Consider the following 19133-nt stretch of genomic DNA (forward strand, 5'->3'; position numbering starts at 1 on the left):
CTCTCTGCCAGGTGAAGCTTTGTCAGCCTGGATCACACTTGACTTCTTCCTCTGCTCAAACCTGCTTCCTCCTCCTCCCCTTCACAGGTGATCTGATTGTGTTGGGGGAACCCCACGACCACCCCCAGGTTAGATGATTCACAAAGACTCATATATAATCACAAAGGACTCAGCATATAATCATCCTCACAGCTATGATTACAGTGAAAGGATACAAAGAAAACTCAGCAAAAGGAAAAGGCATGTGGGGCAAAGTCCGGGGAAACCAGGAGCAAGCTTCTAAGGTCCTCTCCCAGCGGAGCTACAAAGGGCATGCTTAATTCCTCCAGCAATGAGCATAAACGCTGTCCACCAGTGAAGCTCATTTGAGACTCAGTACCCAGGGTTTTTATTCAGGACTAGTCACTTAGGCATCCTCTGCCTGGCATGTACCAAAATCCCAGACTCCAGAAGGAAATGAGGTGTTCAACATAAAATATATTCTTTATAAAAACAGTTTAGGTGGGTGAGTCACCCATAGTTCAGTAAATGGTGAGAATCGTCCTGAAATCCAAGTTCCCAGATGCCAGCCAAGAGCTAACCTTGTAAGTAGGGCTTTCTAAGGATAGCAGTCTCAGGCCAGCTATGTCAACTCTTCTGCACACTGGTTACCATGTTATACCCCACTTCTGTCTTGGCATCTGCTTCCAGAGAAGCCAACTTGTGACAAGTTTAATTCAAAATGGTTGCAGACCCCAATGTTCATTGCAGCACTATTTATAATAGTCAAGACATGGAAGCAACCTAAATGTCCATCAACAGATGAATGGATAAAGAAGATGTGGTACATATATATAATGGAATATTAGTCAACCATAAAAAAGAATGAAATAATGCCATTTGCAGCAACATGGATGGACCTAGAGATGATCATACAAAGTGAATTAAACCAGACAGAAAGACAAATATCATAAGATATCACTTATATGTGGAATCTAAAAAAATGATATAAATGAACTTATATACAAAATAGAAATAAACCCACAGACACAGAAAACAAACTCATGGTTACCAAAGGGGAAAGGGGGGGGGGGAGGGATAAATTAGGAGTTTGGGATAACATATATACACTACTATATGTAAAATAACCAACAAGATCCTACTGTATAGCACAGGGAACTATACTCAATATTTTTAAATAACTTACAAGGGAAAAGAATATGAAAAAGAATATATATATGTATAACTGAATCACTTTTCTGTACACCTGAAACTTATGCAACATTGTAAATCAACTATACTTCAGTAAAAAAGTGGCTGCAGATTATGGGAACATTTAACGCATTATATAGGAGCTGGAAGACAACTAACCCATTCCTCATTACTGTGGTCACAATGCACACTGTAGCTAAGGTTAAATTTTTTTGACAGACCAACAAGGCCAACATGACCTTCCAAACAGTCAAAGCCAAGTTAGGTCGGGAACAGGAGCTTCGGTCCAGACAATTACTGGAACCTGAATCAAAGTGTGTTGCCATGTATGACTCGCCTATGGTGAATCAGCCTCTGTCCATAGAAGCTGTTATCAGAGGTGGTCAGGAAACCAATTCTGTTTTCAGACTCAAACATCCTGATTCTAAATCTTACATTTTGATTAGCACCAAATTGAAATGCAAGTTCTCCATTTGCACTGGAAATAGCCTTCTAAGCTCTGATTTGTGTACCTATCAGATAAGAAGAAAATCAATAAGCTGGGTAACTATGAAAAGCAGTGCAAACAGGTTACATTAAAATATTGATGGAAAGGAGACAAAACATCTGTGTCTAAAGAGAACAAAAGGCTATAGATCAGCGATTTGTTTTCAAAGTTTGCTACTGACAGGAGGCAAACACTTTTAATTTTACAGCTTTAGGGAGAAGAATGGCGAGGAAAGGGAATGAATGACATTTGATCATCTACAATATGCCACTCCCTGGGCTAAGTGCATGTAGGGGGTTGAACTGTGTCCTCCAAAAAGCTATGCTGAAATCTTAACCCTCAGTACCTATGAATGTGACCTCATTTGGAAATGAGGTCTTTGCAGACATAGTCAAGTTAAGATGAGGTCATACTGGATTAGGGTGGGTCCTAAATCCAGTGACTGTATCCTTATAAGGAGAGGGAGATTTGGAGACAGACACACACAGAGAAAAGACTACGTGACCATGGAGGCAGAGATTGGAGTGATGTAGCTACAACCAAGGAAGCATTTCCAGGAGCCACCTGAAGCTGGGAAGAAGCAAGGAAGCATTCTTCCCTAGAGTCTTCAAAGGGAGCATGACCTTGCCGACACCTTGATCTCAGTCTTCGAGCCTCCAGAACGGTGAGAGGATAAATTTCTGTTGTTCTAAGCTTTGTCATAATTTGTTGTGGCAGCCCTAGGAAACTGAAAAAGTGTGGTATTGCTTTATCTCATTCAATCTTCAGCAATCCTGCAGGGGATGTATTATCCCCATTCCACTGATAGATAAATGGAGACGCAAAGAGATCAGATAGTTAATCAAAGTCCATAGCTGAAGAGGGACAGAGCTAGCTCTGCTTAATTCCAAAGTCTGTGTTCTCCCCGGTACATTATACTACTTACCGTCCAGGGGGCTGTGTGGTTTTCTAAACACATTTTTAGTCTCAGCCTCCCACACCGTGGTAGAAGTTACTTATCTGATGGATGAGAACCAGAAACAGATATTGGGACAGAATTACAGGCAGGCAGCGTCAATGTACTAAAAAAAGCAGGAACAAAACTAACTCATTCTCTCAAAGTCTCCCTCCCTTCCTCCCTTTCCTGCTTCAGGAAGTAGAACAGCCAAGACAAGCCACCTCACTCCTCCTCTTCCCACCTCCACCTTCTCTGAATCTCCACCTTGAGATCTTGCCGTCTTTTGACCAGTCACGTGGCCAAGAGAATTTGAAGAGTCGAGGCAGTGTGAGGAGCAGGAGCTTCATTCAGCAACACGGCTGCAGGAATGAACGCCTGTATTTAGGAAGAGGACAAAGCCAGGCCAGCTCTGCAGATCACACCACCTTTCTCCCCTTCTCTCCTGCAATTCCTACTTTCCAACACCAGGTGATAAGCAAACGTAGGTAAAGACTACCTCCTTGGGGCAAGCCCACTCACAAGTCCCACTTTCTTCTTTTCAACCTTCTTCATTTATCTCTGTTACTAACTTAAGCTAGGTCCTGATCCCCTGACCTGTCCACAACACCTTTACTCTTCAACTTCCCTCCTCCATACAAACGGCCAAAGAAGACGGAATCTCAAGATTTAGCTTTATGGGAAGGAAAATCCCCATAATCACTCATATTACCACCATCATCATCATTATCATCATCACCAGCAACATCACCATCACCACCATCACCATCATCATCACCATCGTCCTTACCATAACATCGCCATCATCACCATCAATACCATCATTATCACCATCATCACCATCATTATAGCTAATATGTATTGAGCAGATACTGAGTGCCAAGGATAGTTCCAAGTGCTTTACATGCTTTATCCATTCACTCCCCATGGCAATAGTATAAAGGGGGCACTATTTTAATCCATATTTTACAGATTACAATGCCAAAGTATAAATAAGTTAAATAAATGGCCCAAGGTCACAGAGCTAACAAGTAACAGACCCAGGATTCACACCCCACGGTCTAGGCTAGTAGTCTTCAGACCCAGGATTCACACCCCACGGTCTAGGCTAGTAGTCTTCAGACCGCAGCTGCCTCTCCAGGGCTCAGGCTCCAGCCTGGCCTTTTACCAGGAGCCCTGCACTGAGTCATCAGGGGCTTGTGCCGCTGTGAACATTCTGATCCCCCCTCTGAGTAGACAGCTCACCCTTCTGGGGTAAGTGACTAGCAGAGCAGAATTTTAGAATTCCTGAGTCTCTGGCCAAAAGCCTTCCCTTCAAAACTGCGCTTAACTATCAACATCTTTATTGAACTTTCATCAGAGGCCAAGTAATTCCTTTTTAATCTTTAGAACAATGCTTTAAATACAGAATTCACACTTCATGGGTGCAAAAATCAAGCTCAAAATTACTGCCAGGTTTGACTCAGTGTTTAGATGTGGTGGTAACCTTTCTTGACAAGGAAAGACAAGGAGGAAAGAGACCCAGGCCCTGCTCCGAGGAGCTCAGCATCCTATAGAGGAATGGCCAGGCACACAGGCTGGGGCGACATGTGTGACTACGGCAAGGGGGGAAGAGGGGCAGCCCCAAACCCAGCTCAAAGGACAAAGAAGACCTTCCAAGAGGTGACCCGTGGGGAGAAGACAACGAGCCAGGCCAGGAGGAGGGTGAGCCAGGCAGAGGGAACAACATGAGCAGGTTGCAGATGCAAGAGACACAGCCCAGGTCCCAGAGGGCCTTCAAGAGAAGGTTAGGGATTTGCGACATCATCCTACGGGCTTAGGGGGCTCCCTGCAGGGTTTTAAGCCAGGGATTAACATGGTCATATCAGTATTTTAGAAAGAGAAATCCATATGCTGTGTGACTTCAGCCTGGAGGAGGGTGAACCTGGGTGACTCAGCCAATGGAGAAATGATGAGGACCAGAAACAACGCTATGGGAAGCAGCAGAACATACTCATAAAGACCATGGACTTGGGCCCTCGTTGGGGGTTCAACTCTCAGCTCCTCCCCTACCACACTGTGGGACCCTGAGCCTTTCCCTCCCTAAGCTGCAGTTTCCCCATCTGTAAAATGAGGGCAAAAATCTTGCAGACAAATTCCACTGATAAACATTGTAAGTACAGAATTTCAAAGAGCCTATCTACCTTAAACTTCATTATCTAAGAATAAAGGAAAAGAGGTGGCTCAGTGACCCCAGCTGTCTTATCCCCACAGCCCGCACTAACTTTCCTTCTTGTCTCTGGAAAAGAATCCGTTATTACCACCACTTTAATCACATATTAGCTGGTAGCAGATTCCTTTGATGAGTTCCACCACTGCATTTATGAAGAGCAATGCCAGACAAAAAAAGACTTTCAAAAGAAACGCTGTAAATGCTTAAAATCCAATAACAAGTTACAAGAGCATGAGGAAAAATTGTTTATACAATTTGACTTCAATTATGTAATAAATATATTTATAGACTTGCAGAAGGCAAGAAACTACCATGCTAGCAATGGTTATCTCTGGTGGTGGGGATATGAAGAAATGTTATCTTATTCTTCTAACTTTCTCCTTGTGTCTGTGTGTGTGTGTGTGTGTGTGTGTGTGTGTGTGTGGGTGGAGGGGTTGTTTGTTTAAAGTGTCCACAATAGACATATATTAAATCCCACCCCCTCCCCAAACCAGGAAAAGTTTGAAGGGGAGAGCATACAGAATGATTTATCTGAAAGACATTTTAGGAGTAATTTAGTTGAAATCCTTCAACTGCTTGAAGAAGCAGAGGAGTCAGTGACTTGCTGACCCTTGTCCCACAGCCCTTGAGGGGCAGCTCTGAGGGCAGAGACTCTGATAACTCTGGCAAGAGCAAGAGCTTGAAGGTAACCACAGAGACAATCACACTCACTAACAGAGGTCTGTAAGTTACAATCCAGTGAGTAAGGCTTGGACTACAGAACAAACTGCACAGCATGATTCCATTCCTCAATGTTGTATCAAGCTTCAGGACCTTGGTCAGTTCCCAGAGCCTCTTAGGACCTGAGTTTATTTTTAACTCTTAAATGAGGAAGTAAAACTAGATAATCTTTAAAGTCTCCCCCTGGGCAAAAATTCTATTCTGATGTCAACAAAAATGTATTAAGTGCCAACCAGGGGAATAATCTCAATGTCACAGAGTGACAAGGTTTATCAGATGTCCCAATGCCATTGGATCCCACCAAGGGGTGCCACCAGCCTGCTTGGGGGATGTGAAGGAATCACAGAGGTGGAGAAAGTTGGTCAGGGTCCTGCAGGATGTTTACGAGCTGCCAGAGGACAGGAAGGAAAAGATCAGCATGTGTAAAACCAGAGCGATGTGGAAAACACAGGAACCCCACGGCACAGGGAGATAGCAGAGGTCACCTTTCCTGGTGGAGCCTGAATCCTAACGTAAGGGAATTGGGCTTTATCCAGCAGGCAATGGGGAGCCCCTCCAGAATAGAAGGTGAGCAGGCTGGTGTTTCAGGATGATGGGCTGGAGGGCAGCAGGACTGAACAGGGAGAAGGCTGGTAAGTCATCCAAAGAAGAAGTGACCCAGAGAAGGCAGACGTGATGATATGCGACTGCATGCTTCCAGCCCTCTGAGTTACACCCAAAGCCACATGATTTTGCCAATGGAGTTACACGTTCCCTCCACTGTGATCAAGGGCACACATTGTAAATCTTTGTATCTGAGAAATTCTCATATCGTACATAGCTATCTACTGAGGCATTCTTTATCTTATTAATGAATAGGAGCTCTTTATAATGTATTATAAAGACACTAATCCTTTTTAATGTATGCTACAAATATTTTCCCAAGTTTACCCCTTACCTTTCTTAATACTGTTTTCAAATGTAAAGTTTTCAACTATTTTGTGTACTCAGACCCATGGCTTTCCCCCATGGTTTTTTTCATAGCATATTAACCAATATTTACTTTTTACAAATTGTTTTATCCATTTAGATTTAAATCTGTTGAGGGAATTCACCTTCATTTTTCTTCCAAAAGATCCAGTCAGTTGCCCCCCAAATTTATGAATGAGACATTCTCTTCCCGTTGATTTGAAATATCATTTTATCATGTATACATATGTGTAGATATTCTATTTTGTTCCACTGGTCTGACTTTTTTTGCAGGACCTGAATACAGCATTAATATAGCTTTCTAATTTTTTATATCTGCTAGGGTAAATCTTCCTTTGTTACTCTTCATTTCGAAATTTTCTCATCTAGCTTTGTAAATTTACATTTCCAGGTGAAACTTGATTGATTTGATCACATTCCTCCCCCAAATTCCACTATTATTGTTATTATTCGAATTATACTCCAAATGAATTTGGGTGACATAACAATTGGTTTAAATGTCCCTCTCTTGATTAGATTCAGATCCTTGCAGTGAAATATGGTGACCTGTTCTTCTGGTGCCTGGCAGGGTGCCCAGCTTCACTATGAGAAGCTGGAGTGAAGTCCAGCTCAATCAGAACACCTCCACTCAACTACTATCCATAGGATAAACAAGGTCCTACTGTATAGCACTGGAAACTATACTCAATATCCTGTGATAAACTACAATGGAAAAGAATACGAAAAAGTATATATATAACTGAGTCACTCTGCTGTACAGCAGAAATTAACACAACATTGTAAATCAACTATACTTCAATAAAATTTTTTTAAAAAGAACACCTGTACTCAATGTCCGGCACAGGGTGGAGTGATTCTTTTCCTCTCTATTCATCCAGGAGGCAGAAAGGGTAAGAAGACTTCCTGGGGTCTTAGTTGACATATATCAGTTTCACCCTCAGGAAATTAATAAGAAATTAAGGAGGTGATGGCCTCTCTTCCAAGTGTTGCAGTTCCCAGTTTACACAATGGGTTACTCAATGTCTTTGCTTTGTATCTTTTAACTGCTTGAGAAAAATGTCAGAGGAGCTTATACCTCACTGCTGAGCTCCTCCTATTCATCACGGTCACACTTTCCTAGTATAACGACGTTATCTTTGCAGGTGCCCAAGTCAACCGTGCTAGAACACACGCTGCAGCTGGCAAGGGCCAAGCCTCCTCCTTACGTATACCTAAAAGGTGCCAGGCACTGTGCTCGAGCCCAGTAAACCTTGGTTCACGTCCAACTTACAGTCAAACAGGCTTAACCTTGACGTCAGATCTTCAGATACATATTTTAGCAACCTCTCCTCCACCCTTAATTAACTCCTTCCTTTAAGATCCAAGTGAATTCTTACCTCCTCCAAGAGGCCTGCCATCCACCCAGCCCGCCCAGCCCACCCTTTCTCCCTTGTCAGTACCCCCAGCACCTATGATCTGTATGTTGGGTCACAACCTCACAAGTTGTCACAGCTGATGTACATGGTTTGTTTGGCTTTTTGCCCTTGTTTAATGTCTCAGTGTGGGGGAGGGACGGTGGGTGATGGGCGATTGGAATCTCCAGGCTGCCTCAGACTCCACTGCGCCCTAGAATCTTGCGTGGGCCTGACTCACACACTTACAGTACCGGCATGGCCCTCGTGGGAGTTTAAGCTTGAGACCCTGATACCTAACATTCTTTTCACAATTAACACAGAACACTTGCACAGCAGCGTTATTTCCATGTGTAATAATACGGATGATGTTTATTGAGCACTTACAGAATGCAAGGCACTGTGCCAAGTGCTTTGCCTGCATCAATCCGTCTACTTTGATGACCACCCTACGAAGCGGGTACTATTATTATTCTCATTTTACAGCCAGGATACTGAGGTCCAGGGAAGTAAGTAATGTGCCCAAGGTCACATACAATCAGTGGAAAAACAGGGGTGCAAGTCCAGGCCTCTGGTGCAAGAGCCCGTTGTTCCCACAACACTCTAGGGCCATCACCTGCATGTGTCTCATCTCCCCACTCGATAATCACCTCCTTGAACGTGGTCCACAGGCAGAGGTCACCTGGCCCAGGGGCCAGTGGGGCTGAAATCCAACCCACTGCTCCACTGCCAAGCCTTGCACCCATGGGTCTGCAGCCCAGGGGCGCCACCTATTCCTGCTTCTCCTGAAGGCAATGAGCTGGAGACAGCCCTGAAGACCTGGGTATGGCTCGCCTCCATCCACGTGAGAAGGTCTGGGCCACGGAGGAAGGGCTCATAAATACTGATTAAATGAATGTTCTCTGACCTTTACTGCAATCACGCAGCATTGATGACAATCAGCTCAATCACGGGATGTTTACCTGTTGAGTGCCACCCACAATGTAAGGCACTGTGCACGATGCAAGAAGGAATCAGACATGGTGCTGCCTGGCAGGAGCTCACAGACCAGCCAGCAGAACTGTCTGCACCTGTGTGCCTGACTCGGGTTTTGTGCCGGCCTCATCTGTGCAGGCATTCGGCTCACTAGGAGGCAGTGTGGCCCACTGCCCAGCAGCAGGGCTCTGGAGCCAAAGGGCCTGGGTTCATATCTTGTTCTAACACTACCTGTGCAGAATGGCATTCACACAGCCAGCCTGAGACTTCCATCCTCTGGGAGGCCTGCTCAAGGTGCTGGGCCTTGGCTGGTGTCTGGGAACTCAGGTTTCAGAGGGTTCCCACCATCTCCTGATAAGAGGGGCTCACAGGGCCTAAACTGTTGGGCAAAGGATGTGGGGTACACTGAACACATGCTGTCCTACAGGGAGGTACCAGGCAGAGGGTGCCCCGTGCCCAGCTCCCAGTACAAACCCTGGCACTGGGTCTCTAATGAGCTTCCCTGGTGGACAGCACTTCACATGTGCTGTCACAACTTGATGCCAGAGGAATTAAGCGTGTCCTACGTGTCTCCACCGGGAGAGGACCCTGGAAGCCTGCACCTGGCGTCCTCCAGACCTCGCCCCGAGTCCCTGTTCCCTTTGCTGATTCTGCTTTGCGTCCTTTCTCTGTCATAAATCAGCCTGAGTACGACTACGTGTGCGGTCCTGTGAGCTCTCCTAGGGAATCGCTGCACCTGGGAGTGGCCTTAGGAACCCTGACACACTAGCCATGTGACCTTGGGCAAATGACTTGACCTAAGTGTGCCTCAGTTTCTCCATCTATGAAATGGAGGTGATTTAAAATACAATCTATCCCCTCACATTATGGTGAAGATGTCACAATTCAGCAAATGAAGACTGCTTAGGATGCCTGGCACCTAGTAGGTGCTTAAGAAATGTGGAGCGTGGTTATATGGTGAATAAACACTTGACGAACATGTGAATGAGTGAATGCATGAGCTGTGGGTGACTGAATGATGAACAAAAATGGAGAAATGTTAATGTTGAACAGCAGAAGCAGGCCTGCAGGGCCCTGGGCAGCTCCGGGAAGACAAAACATGACCACCCACTAGCCGTGGGGTGAACACTGCAGGGCGGGTACCAGCCGGCTGATGGGCGGGTGGAGCCCCAGCCTGCCCAGGCAGTGACCGACCCGTCTTGCCCAGATGAAAGGGTCATCCAGGAAACTAGCCGGACAGCCTCAGGCCACACTGGGGGACCCCAGACTGCACGGAGCCCCCAGCCTTGGCTCGTGTCTGGGAGGCTAAGGCCAGCGGCAGGCCCCTACCCTTGGCTCTGAGGACAGCAAGAGACCACACACCAAAGGCATAAAAAGACACACTGGGGGCATAAAGCGAGTGTCCAGGTCAAAGATTTTCTCCTACCGTTATCTTTTCTTCTGTTGTTATGGTGAAAAGGGCTTTTAGCTGGGCTCTGTTCTAGAAAAAGAAAAAAGAAAGCACTTCAGTAAATAGGTTTTGGCATCTGAGACACGGGGTAACATTTCGTGTTTCCGACCCACCGACCCACCGTGCCTGGAGCAACACCAGGCCCTTGACTTCGGGGGTGGAGGCTTGTAGGGGTCTTAAAGTCCCTTTGGGGGAAAGGTCTATGAAACTGTGATGCCTCCTTCTCTCCTAGAGGTGTGTGTGAAATCCAAACACCAGTTTCCTTAATTGCCAGGGAAGCCCAGGCAGCGTGCCCTGGTGGTGAAACACTTGGGGTTACGGTCAGGTCGGGCTGGGGTGAGGGATGACCCTGAAGCTTACCCGCCCTGTGACCTGGAGCAGCCACTTTCACCCTCCGGGATCTGGTCTGTCCCCTTCAGGAAGGGGGAGAGAATCACAGGCTCCGATGTCATTGCTCCTATTGTCAGCCCTCTTTCCAATGCTCCCAACACCCCTAAACCCCAACTCCCTATGTGTCTCCTCCCAATACCTTCTAATACTCCTCTGCTTAGAAAACATAGGAAATGGAAAAATGAAGGGTGAGCGTTATGACTGCTATCTGTCCAACCATGTGGTATCTGAGGAGACTCAACATGAGCTCATACTTCTTCCTGGGGGTACAGTCAGAATATCTTGCAACTGAAAGGCAGTGCAGGGTACTCTGGAGAGAACCAGACTACCCCGGTTCATGCCTGGCTCTATCACTCTCCAGCACTCTGGTTTTGGACAAGTTATTGACCTCTCTGTGCCTCAGTTTCCTCATCTGTACAATGGGAATTATCTTCAACTCGGAGGGTTGCTGTGAGGATTAATTAGAACAGTGCCTGGCACATAGGGAGGAGTGCTGTGAAAGTATTACTGCTATTGGGTGTAGCAGGTGGTGATGGGTGGTTGTATCAATGTAGATAACCTGGCCTGGAGACTTGGAGCCCGAAGTCCAGTGAGCTAGACAACCCCTGGGTAATCCTGTCACGGCTACTTGGAGGCATTTTCCCCTGACCTGAGCAATGGTCCACCTGAGGTAGGAAACTTCCTGATCCATGCCCTACAGTTGTTACAGCAGCCGCACTGGGCGCACTGGGGCATCCCAAATGCATCACGGGCCAGCAGGACAATCTGATGGAGGCTTCCAAGGGAAGTCGAAATGCCACAAGCTTTCTTTTTCAGGAGGGAAATGGAAATTTTGAGAAACAAACAAATAAACAAACAAGTCTCTAAAGAAGAGACACCTATGAAGCAATCACTTGGCCCTTTCTGTTCCTGAATTGTCTGTGCTTCGGAATATTCATGGTGCCCTGTGAGTTTCAGGGTCTCCTGAACTAGTGGGTTCAAAGGTCAGTTTCCTCTCTCTTCACTCCCTCTGGGTCCCTCCTCCCTGTGCTTCCTGACACTCAAAGTCTCAGCAGAGAGGGGCTGAGAGTGTACTTCATCTCTTTGCAAAACATGAATCCTCAGCCCCGCGCCTACATAAACTTCAAGGCTTGAGAAACATGTTTTAGATCACAGCCTGAAGTCAGGAAACATGGACCACGTGAGATCCAGTGATGGTTTTATAAGGTGGGCAGGATGTTTATACAATAAATGGTAAGGAACTGGAGATGAATGTTCTAGATTTTCCCCTCTTTGACCTCCCTTCATCTAGGTCCTGTCTTATCTACCCCTGTATGAATTTGAGGTGCATGTGTGTATGTGTGCATATCCACATGCATGTGTATGCATGTGTGTCCATATGCATGTGTGTGCACGTGTGCATATCCACGTGCACATGTGCATGTGTGTGCGTGTGTATCCATGTGCATGTGTATGTGTGCATATCCACGTGCACATATGTGCATGTGTGTATCCATGTGCATGTGTGTATGTGTGCATATCCACGTGCATGTGTGCATCCAGGTGCATGTGTGCATATCCACGTGCACATATGTGCATGTGTGTATCCATGTGCATGTGTGTATGTGTGCATATCCACGTGCACATGTGTGCATGTGTATCCATGTGCATGTGTGTATGTGTGCATATCCACGTGCATGTGTGTGCATGTGTGTGTATCCATGTGCATGCATGCGTGCACATCTGTGTGTGTTTGAGAAAGTAGTTTCCAGATCTAAACACAGTGCATCTCTGACAGTACCTACTTCATGCTGTGAGGATTAGTAAGTGGTAACTATTTTTATTACCCTCTCCACTGCTCTCATACCATGTGAAAATGTCAGAACTAGAAGAGATTGCGGGGAGTCTTCCTACCCCTCTCATTTCTCAGGTGGGAAAACTGAAACTCAGAGACACTGAACTGTTCTGAAAACACAGCGAGGACAGCGTTCCCACCTCTGAAATACCAGACACCAGCTCCACGCTAACTTGAAGGATTTCAAGTTGGGCACCTGCATTTTTAAATAACTCCTTTATTCTCCCATTTGTAGTGTGAGCCTCTTTATGGCTGACAAGCAGAGTAGACCAATGTTCTCTTGGGGAGTTGTCGCGAGTCTCACTCAAACTTTGATCATGTTCAGCCCCAAATACACTGGACCTTCTTGCCATCACGCAGGAAGGCCTAGGAGTCACCCAAAGAAACTGTGAAGTCCAAATGGGTGAACCGACTGGAGAACGAGGCATAGGAGCCGCTCACTATCATCAGCACTTATCCACTCAGCAAACGCCGGCCTTCCACGAGCCTTTTTTAAGGCAGGGCCATGAAGGGTGATGTTGACGGTCTAACGCAGGCGGGAACCTACAACACATGTGAAGCCTGGAGCTCTGGAATCTCCAGGTGGGCAGGGGGACTCTCTGCTCTGTCTACAGAACTGCCCAGAGAGCACCTGAAGGCTTGGAAGGGGACGGAAAGAAACTGCAGGCCACGTGCAAATATAAAATCATCTCTTTTATCACCACAAGAGACTGGAGACTAAAGAACAATCTCCCTTTTACTGATGAGAAACTAGAGGCTCAGAGAAGTTAAAAAAGAAAAAAAACACACCTGCCCAAGAACCATTAGTTCACTGATCTATTCATTCATTCACTCAACAAATATTTACTGAGCAACTAGTGTGGGTGGGGCTCTATTTTTGGCACTGAGAACACACCTGGGAGTAGGGCCATTGGGGTCCCTGGTCTCATGGAGTGACATTCTAGTGGCGGATGGGGGTTTACTGGGGGGATGGGGTTGATATGACACAGACAGGCACCAAGCAAAGCAACGGACAGGACCCGTCGGGGGTGACAGCCAAGGAGGTCGCCCTGGAGTGAGAGGCCCCGGACCTCATGCCTCCTGCTGCCCCACCAGCCTCCCCAGGCTCTGCTGGGAGGTGAAGCCGCCCTGGCCTAACGTCCCCTCCCTACACGAGGAGGTGGAGGCTTCCAATTTCACTGGGTTTCTGAGTTTCTCACTGTTGGTTTCTGACTGTTGCCTTATCTTAAATTTTGACTTTAACATATTTGGTTTCCTGTCCTTTGAAATTCGGATGGTATTTATTCTGGGCCATTTTATCTCCATTTTTGTATCCTTCTTTGTCCTCTGTTCTTGACTTTGCACTTAATTGTATTCTGAGACATTTGTCTTTTCTGACAGTTTTATACAGTTTTCTCATATCTGGTCTTTACCTTTTGGGAATCTTTCATTTTATTTAATTTTATCCAGGACTATTTCTCTTATTGCAGCAGAAACATTGCACACAGGCCCCTCAGCCTTGGATGGAAGGATTCGGCAGCTGTGGGGTCCGATATTGATTCTGCCACGTGACCTGGGGCAGTCACCCTTGGAGCCTCATTTTCTAAGTCTATTATAAAAGGTACTTTCTCCAGGGACTGAAATCAGAATAAAATGACCAGAGTAACTAGAGCACGAGCTCCTTGATCTAGAGGCCGGAGATCTTGACAATGTTGTCTTGACAACAAAGACAATACCGGTGATGAACTCTGGAAGGAGAGCTGGGCAGGAGGCAACAGAACCTCTCCACTCCCAATACCTCCGGCCTCGAGCGGAGCACAGATCTCCTCCTCTGTATTCCCAGGAGTGCACAGCATGTAGCACGGGTCATGCAACCAACCACATTCACTGCCTACGTGGATTAACAAAAAAGTGAATGGAAAATGAAGGTGCTAATAGTAATGGGGTTACAGGTTGAATCACGTCCCCCCAAAATCCATATGTTGAAGCCCTCATCCCCAGTATCTCAGAATGTGTCTGTATTTGGAGACAACCTTTACAGACGTGATTAAGGTAAAATGAGACCATCAAGGGGAACTCTAATCTCACCTGAAAAGTGTCCTTAAAAGAAGAGGACGCTAGGACACAGACATGCAGAGAGGCATGACCACGTGAGGACACAGGGAGAAGACGGCCGTCTGCAAGCCAAGGGCAGAGGCCTCAAAAGGAACAAACCCTGCCCACACCTTGATCTGGACTTCCAGCCTCCAGGACTGTGGACAAAACAAATTCCTGTTGTCTTTGAGCCATCTGGTCTGTGGTACTTTTTCACAGCAGCTCTAGCAAACCAATACAAATGGGAGATATTTGGTTGAGTGTTTACTACGCCCAAGACACAGCGATGAGAAATTAACATCTATCGTTTACATATCTTGATAATCAGGTCCACGGAGGTTAAAATAATTAAGGTCACAAGGAGCTTCGAGGGAGCCTGATTCATGGTAAAGTGTGTGAGATTCCAGGGCCTGCGCATTTATCCAGAATTGGGTGTCACTGAACAAATGAAGGATGGAACGAAGAAAAGAATGAACTAACAGATGTTGTGCCCAGGGTTTCTAAAACAACAGTGACAAGAAAGAAATCAAAGTAACAATGACAATACCGGTGATGAACTCTGGAAGGAGAGCTGGGCAGGAAGCATCAGGACCTCTCCACTCCCAACGTCTCTGGCTTCGAGCGAGGCTGTGTAGCTGACGGAGAAGGAGTCTCCAACTGCTCAGAGAGAAGGCACATGTGGGTCAAGAACGGGGCCCCTGCCACACCCCAGACACAGCCAAGCATCCAAAGATGGCTGGTGTCACAGCTGACAGTGGCAGCAAGAGCCCCTTCGATCTCACATACTTTTTATCAGGGAGAAGAAACGGGGCAGGTGTGCTCTTGGAACCCCTCTTTTTTCACTTGGAAGGGCTGTCAGCGCCCTTACAAGGAGCTTTACCTGGGCTCCATCCCATCCTGGGGCTGGGCGGGCCAGTCCTCCTAATTCAGGATGTCATACACTTGGGAAATCCAGAACCTTTTTGTTTTGTTCTGAATCCAGGTGGGGACCTATTTGTTCCCAATGATCCCATCCACACAATGATGGGACAGAGTTTTTATAGGACTTTTGGGCGACACTAGCTGCCGCTTTGACACCTCCAGCTGGTTCTGAAAGCCCAGCATGCAGCACAGGGAAGCAGTGCCAGACCGGGCCCAGGAGGGGGCAGTGGAGAAGGTCACTCAGGCTCACGTAGGGTCTCCTCCAACCTCATGGTCTCTGGCTGGCCTTCGATGGCTTAATTACACAGAGACGCTTCCTAGGAGACGGGGTTTCTGACTCAAAGCTCCCCTTAGTCAGAAGCCAGGACTGGTTAGAAGAAGACGGCTCTGCTATCAGGAGGGGCCACACTCAGTCACACCCCCAGGTGAACAAGCAGGCTCCGGAGGCATTGGTGGAAAAAGAGGGACCCCAAACGAAAGCAGGTGACAGGGTGGCCACCACTGCAGGTTTCCAGTTTTGCAGGAGGCAGGGATGTCTCAGCCCCACCTTCTGGAGGTAGAGCCGGCGTGCCCTGGGGACCCTTCCGTCTGATGTTGGAAATGAACTGTGCCCACCTTAACTACTAAAGGCGGAGTTCTCCCACTGAGCTGACGTTCTCAGGTGGGCTCCAGACACCTGGCAGAAACCGAAGGCACGTGTGAACTAAAGCAACACCTCTGTCCTTGCTCTTTCTGACGGATGCTCTAAGCCTCAGCCACGGCCTGGGGAGGACGCTGAGTGCTGCTCTGGGGACATGGCCGTGTCTGTCCAGAGGCTGAGAATGGCGGCTGGTTGTCTGAATAGGGTGGATGTGGAAATGAGACTGTGATACTTTTTTTAAAAAAAACAGCTTTGAGATAAAATTTATGCATCACCCAATTCACCTGTTCTAAGCGTGAGATTCAGAGAATTTTGTACACTTACAGAGTTGTACAGCCATCACCACAGTCTGATTTCAGAACATCCCTATCACCCTAAAAAGTAGCCTGGTGCCCAACGGCAGTTGCTCTCCATAGCCACCCCCAGCCCTAGGCAACCACTGATCTACTTTCTGGGGACTAATTGGCCTTTTTGGACATCTCATGGAAATGAAATCATACAAGCTGTGTTCTTTGCCAGGTTCCTTTCCCCGAGCAAACCTCTTTTTTTTGAGGTTCATACGTGTCATAGTGTGTACCAGTACTTCATTCCTTTCTATTGCTGAGTAATATCCCACCGTATGGATAGACCACATTTTGTTTATATGATACTCTCTTGTGTCCCCTTACGTCTATGGAAATGTTTAAAAGTGAAGCATATGAAAAAATTGGGGTTCAATGCATTTCAGCTTCTGAGTCAAGGAGCTGCACCCTTTCTTCTGCTGAAGGAACCCCAACTCCTCCCAGCAGCAACAACCATCGGGGGAGTCTGGACAGAATAAAACAGTGGGAAGATGGTCTGGGGAACCTTAATTTAAGAATTTTGACTTTGGACTTCAAAACTTACAAGGGCAAACATTTTGATCTCAGATTTTAATTCCTTTTGGACTTGAATATATTTGGATTTCTATCTGTCAGGGATTCATTCCTGAACTTTTCATTTCTCCAGGAGAATTTGCAAAAGGGAGGTGCTGGCAGGTCATTGTTGGAGGATCTTGATGCAAATGAACTCAGGGTTGTCCTTGAATCATATTGCAAAACCCCTGACATACTTTGTTTAATAGCATAGCAGGATGTGATCTGAATGGGTATTAGAATTAGGGAGAATTTCCAGCCTTGGGTCTGGAGTATCCTTTGAGTTTATTTCAATAATGTAACACTCGAGTCATTTCCAAAACCTTCATGGGGCAGGAAAAAAAATTTCTTCCACCAACCAGCAGTTCCAGAAGGACACACACAGGGGCAACGAATGGGGGTTTGGGGGAGCAGGGCTGTCCTGAGTCCCGACCAACAGCTGTTCTCCTTCCCCAGGGCACTAGTCACCCCCCTGGCAATCCTCAGATTAACCAGGAGCCCAGTGGGTTTGGAGAACAAAACGATGGAGATCGGCAAGGGAAGCACACACTCACCACCCTTGAGGTTTCTGTCCCTGAGCATGGGTGCCCCACCTGAAACAGGGCTGGCCTCTCCCTGCCCCTTTCTCACTGGGCAATGCACGCCATCCGATGGAAAGTTTGGGTATACATTGCCAGTCAGCCTATCTTACTCGTGGGAGTGGGCTACTGGCAGAAAGCAAGACTCCTGCTTGCTTTTTTGTCAGGATGGGGGAGCCATCCCAACATGCCCAGTGGGTGACAAAGCCTGTCCAACTCTGCTGGTCAGTCAGCCAGCCCACCTGATCTCACCTACACTTGTCCTCTGGCTCTGCCTGTACCTGTATCAGGGGTGATATTTTATCCCTAATACGCTATAATGTGCTTCATCTCTCAACGTATTGAGACCTCAAAAAGATGTAAAGAAAAGAGGAGAAATTAGCACTGAGCCTGTGGAATCCCTAAGATTTTTGTTTTAAAAATCCTCAACATTTTTACTTTATTTGTGTATAATGATAAAAGTTAGATCATAAAGATAAGGTGATAAAGATTAAATTGCTAATTAAAATGATAATACCAGTGAAGGTCATTATAATCAGACCTGGCAGTGATTTTATCACCCTCAAAATGTCTGCAGGACGTCAACCAGTTGATCCCCAAATGGTGTCCTGAGACAGATGGAAAGTATGATATTTCCTGTTGTGGACAGAAGAGAAAACTGAGACTGACAGAGATGAAGTGACTCGTTTAGGGTCACCCAGTTAATAAGTAGGAAGCCACCCATCCCTCTTGGACCTGTGGCTCTTTTAAAGCAGCAAATGATGATGATGATGAAAATGATATTGATATTGTCAGAGCATCAATGAGCTGGGGTCGGATGGGTCATTTGATTCTGTAGTTCTACACTTATTCTTTGGGAAAAAAGTTTCATGCCACTAAGTTGAAAACCAATGTCATATCCCTTGAGATTGCGGTAAGTTACAGACAAACACAATTTGGATATTACTCTCAGGGCATGTAGAATCTAGTAGGCAGAGGTAAGGCGAGGGCATACATACAATAATAATACAGTCACAAGAATAAACATAGTTGCCAGCGGCTGGGAGGCGGGGGCAATGGAGTTGCTATTCAATGGGGATAGAGTTTCAGTCATGCAGGATGAAAAAATTCTACAGATCTGCTGTACAACAGTTAACAGTACTGTACTGTATACTTAAAAGCTTGTTAAGAGGGTAGATCTTATGTGTTTTTTACCAAACACAAAAATAAAAAATAAAAATAATCACAACAAAATAGCCATGGACTTGGGAGCACTTCCCACGGGCCAGGCTGTGTTGCTTTTTGTGAATGAACTAGCTTCTCCTTAGGACTCCCTGAAGTGTGTCACCAGCACCCTCAGTTCACAGGAGCAGAGGCTGAGGTTCAAGGGTGTGCAGAGCTCATGTGTTGGGGCGGAAGTCAGTGAGTTCATGCATGAAGTTCCTGGGTGGTCCAGGCTCCAAGCAGGTGAAATGCAGGAGGCGCAGGTGAATGAG

General features: G+C 46.4%; 1 protein-coding gene across 5 annotated transcripts in view; it reads right to left on the bottom strand.

The window, feature by feature from the left end:
* EVC2 (EvC ciliary complex subunit 2) overlaps positions 1 to 19133 on the bottom strand; it is a 144927-nt gene that overhangs the window by 108970 nt on the left and 16824 nt on the right. For 4 of the 5 annotated variants that reach the window (XM_082462752.1, XM_082462748.1, XM_082462749.1 and 1 more), the window contains exons 6-7: positions 15174 to 15283; positions 10306 to 10359 (exon numbers count right to left, since the gene is read on the bottom strand). In XM_082462752.1, coding sequence (XP_082318878.1) covers positions 10306 to 10359; positions 15174 to 15283 — 164 coding nt within the window. Of the gene's footprint in view, positions 1 to 10305; positions 10360 to 14268; positions 14404 to 15173; positions 15284 to 19133 lie in introns of those variants that run through there. The other variant, XM_082462751.1, reaches the window with a different exon arrangement.

Source organism: Balaenoptera physalus (genome assembly GCF_965194825.1).
Source record: "Balaenoptera physalus genome assembly, chromosome: 5".
Taxonomy (NCBI): Eukaryota; Metazoa; Chordata; class Mammalia; order Artiodactyla; family Balaenopteridae; genus Balaenoptera; species Balaenoptera physalus.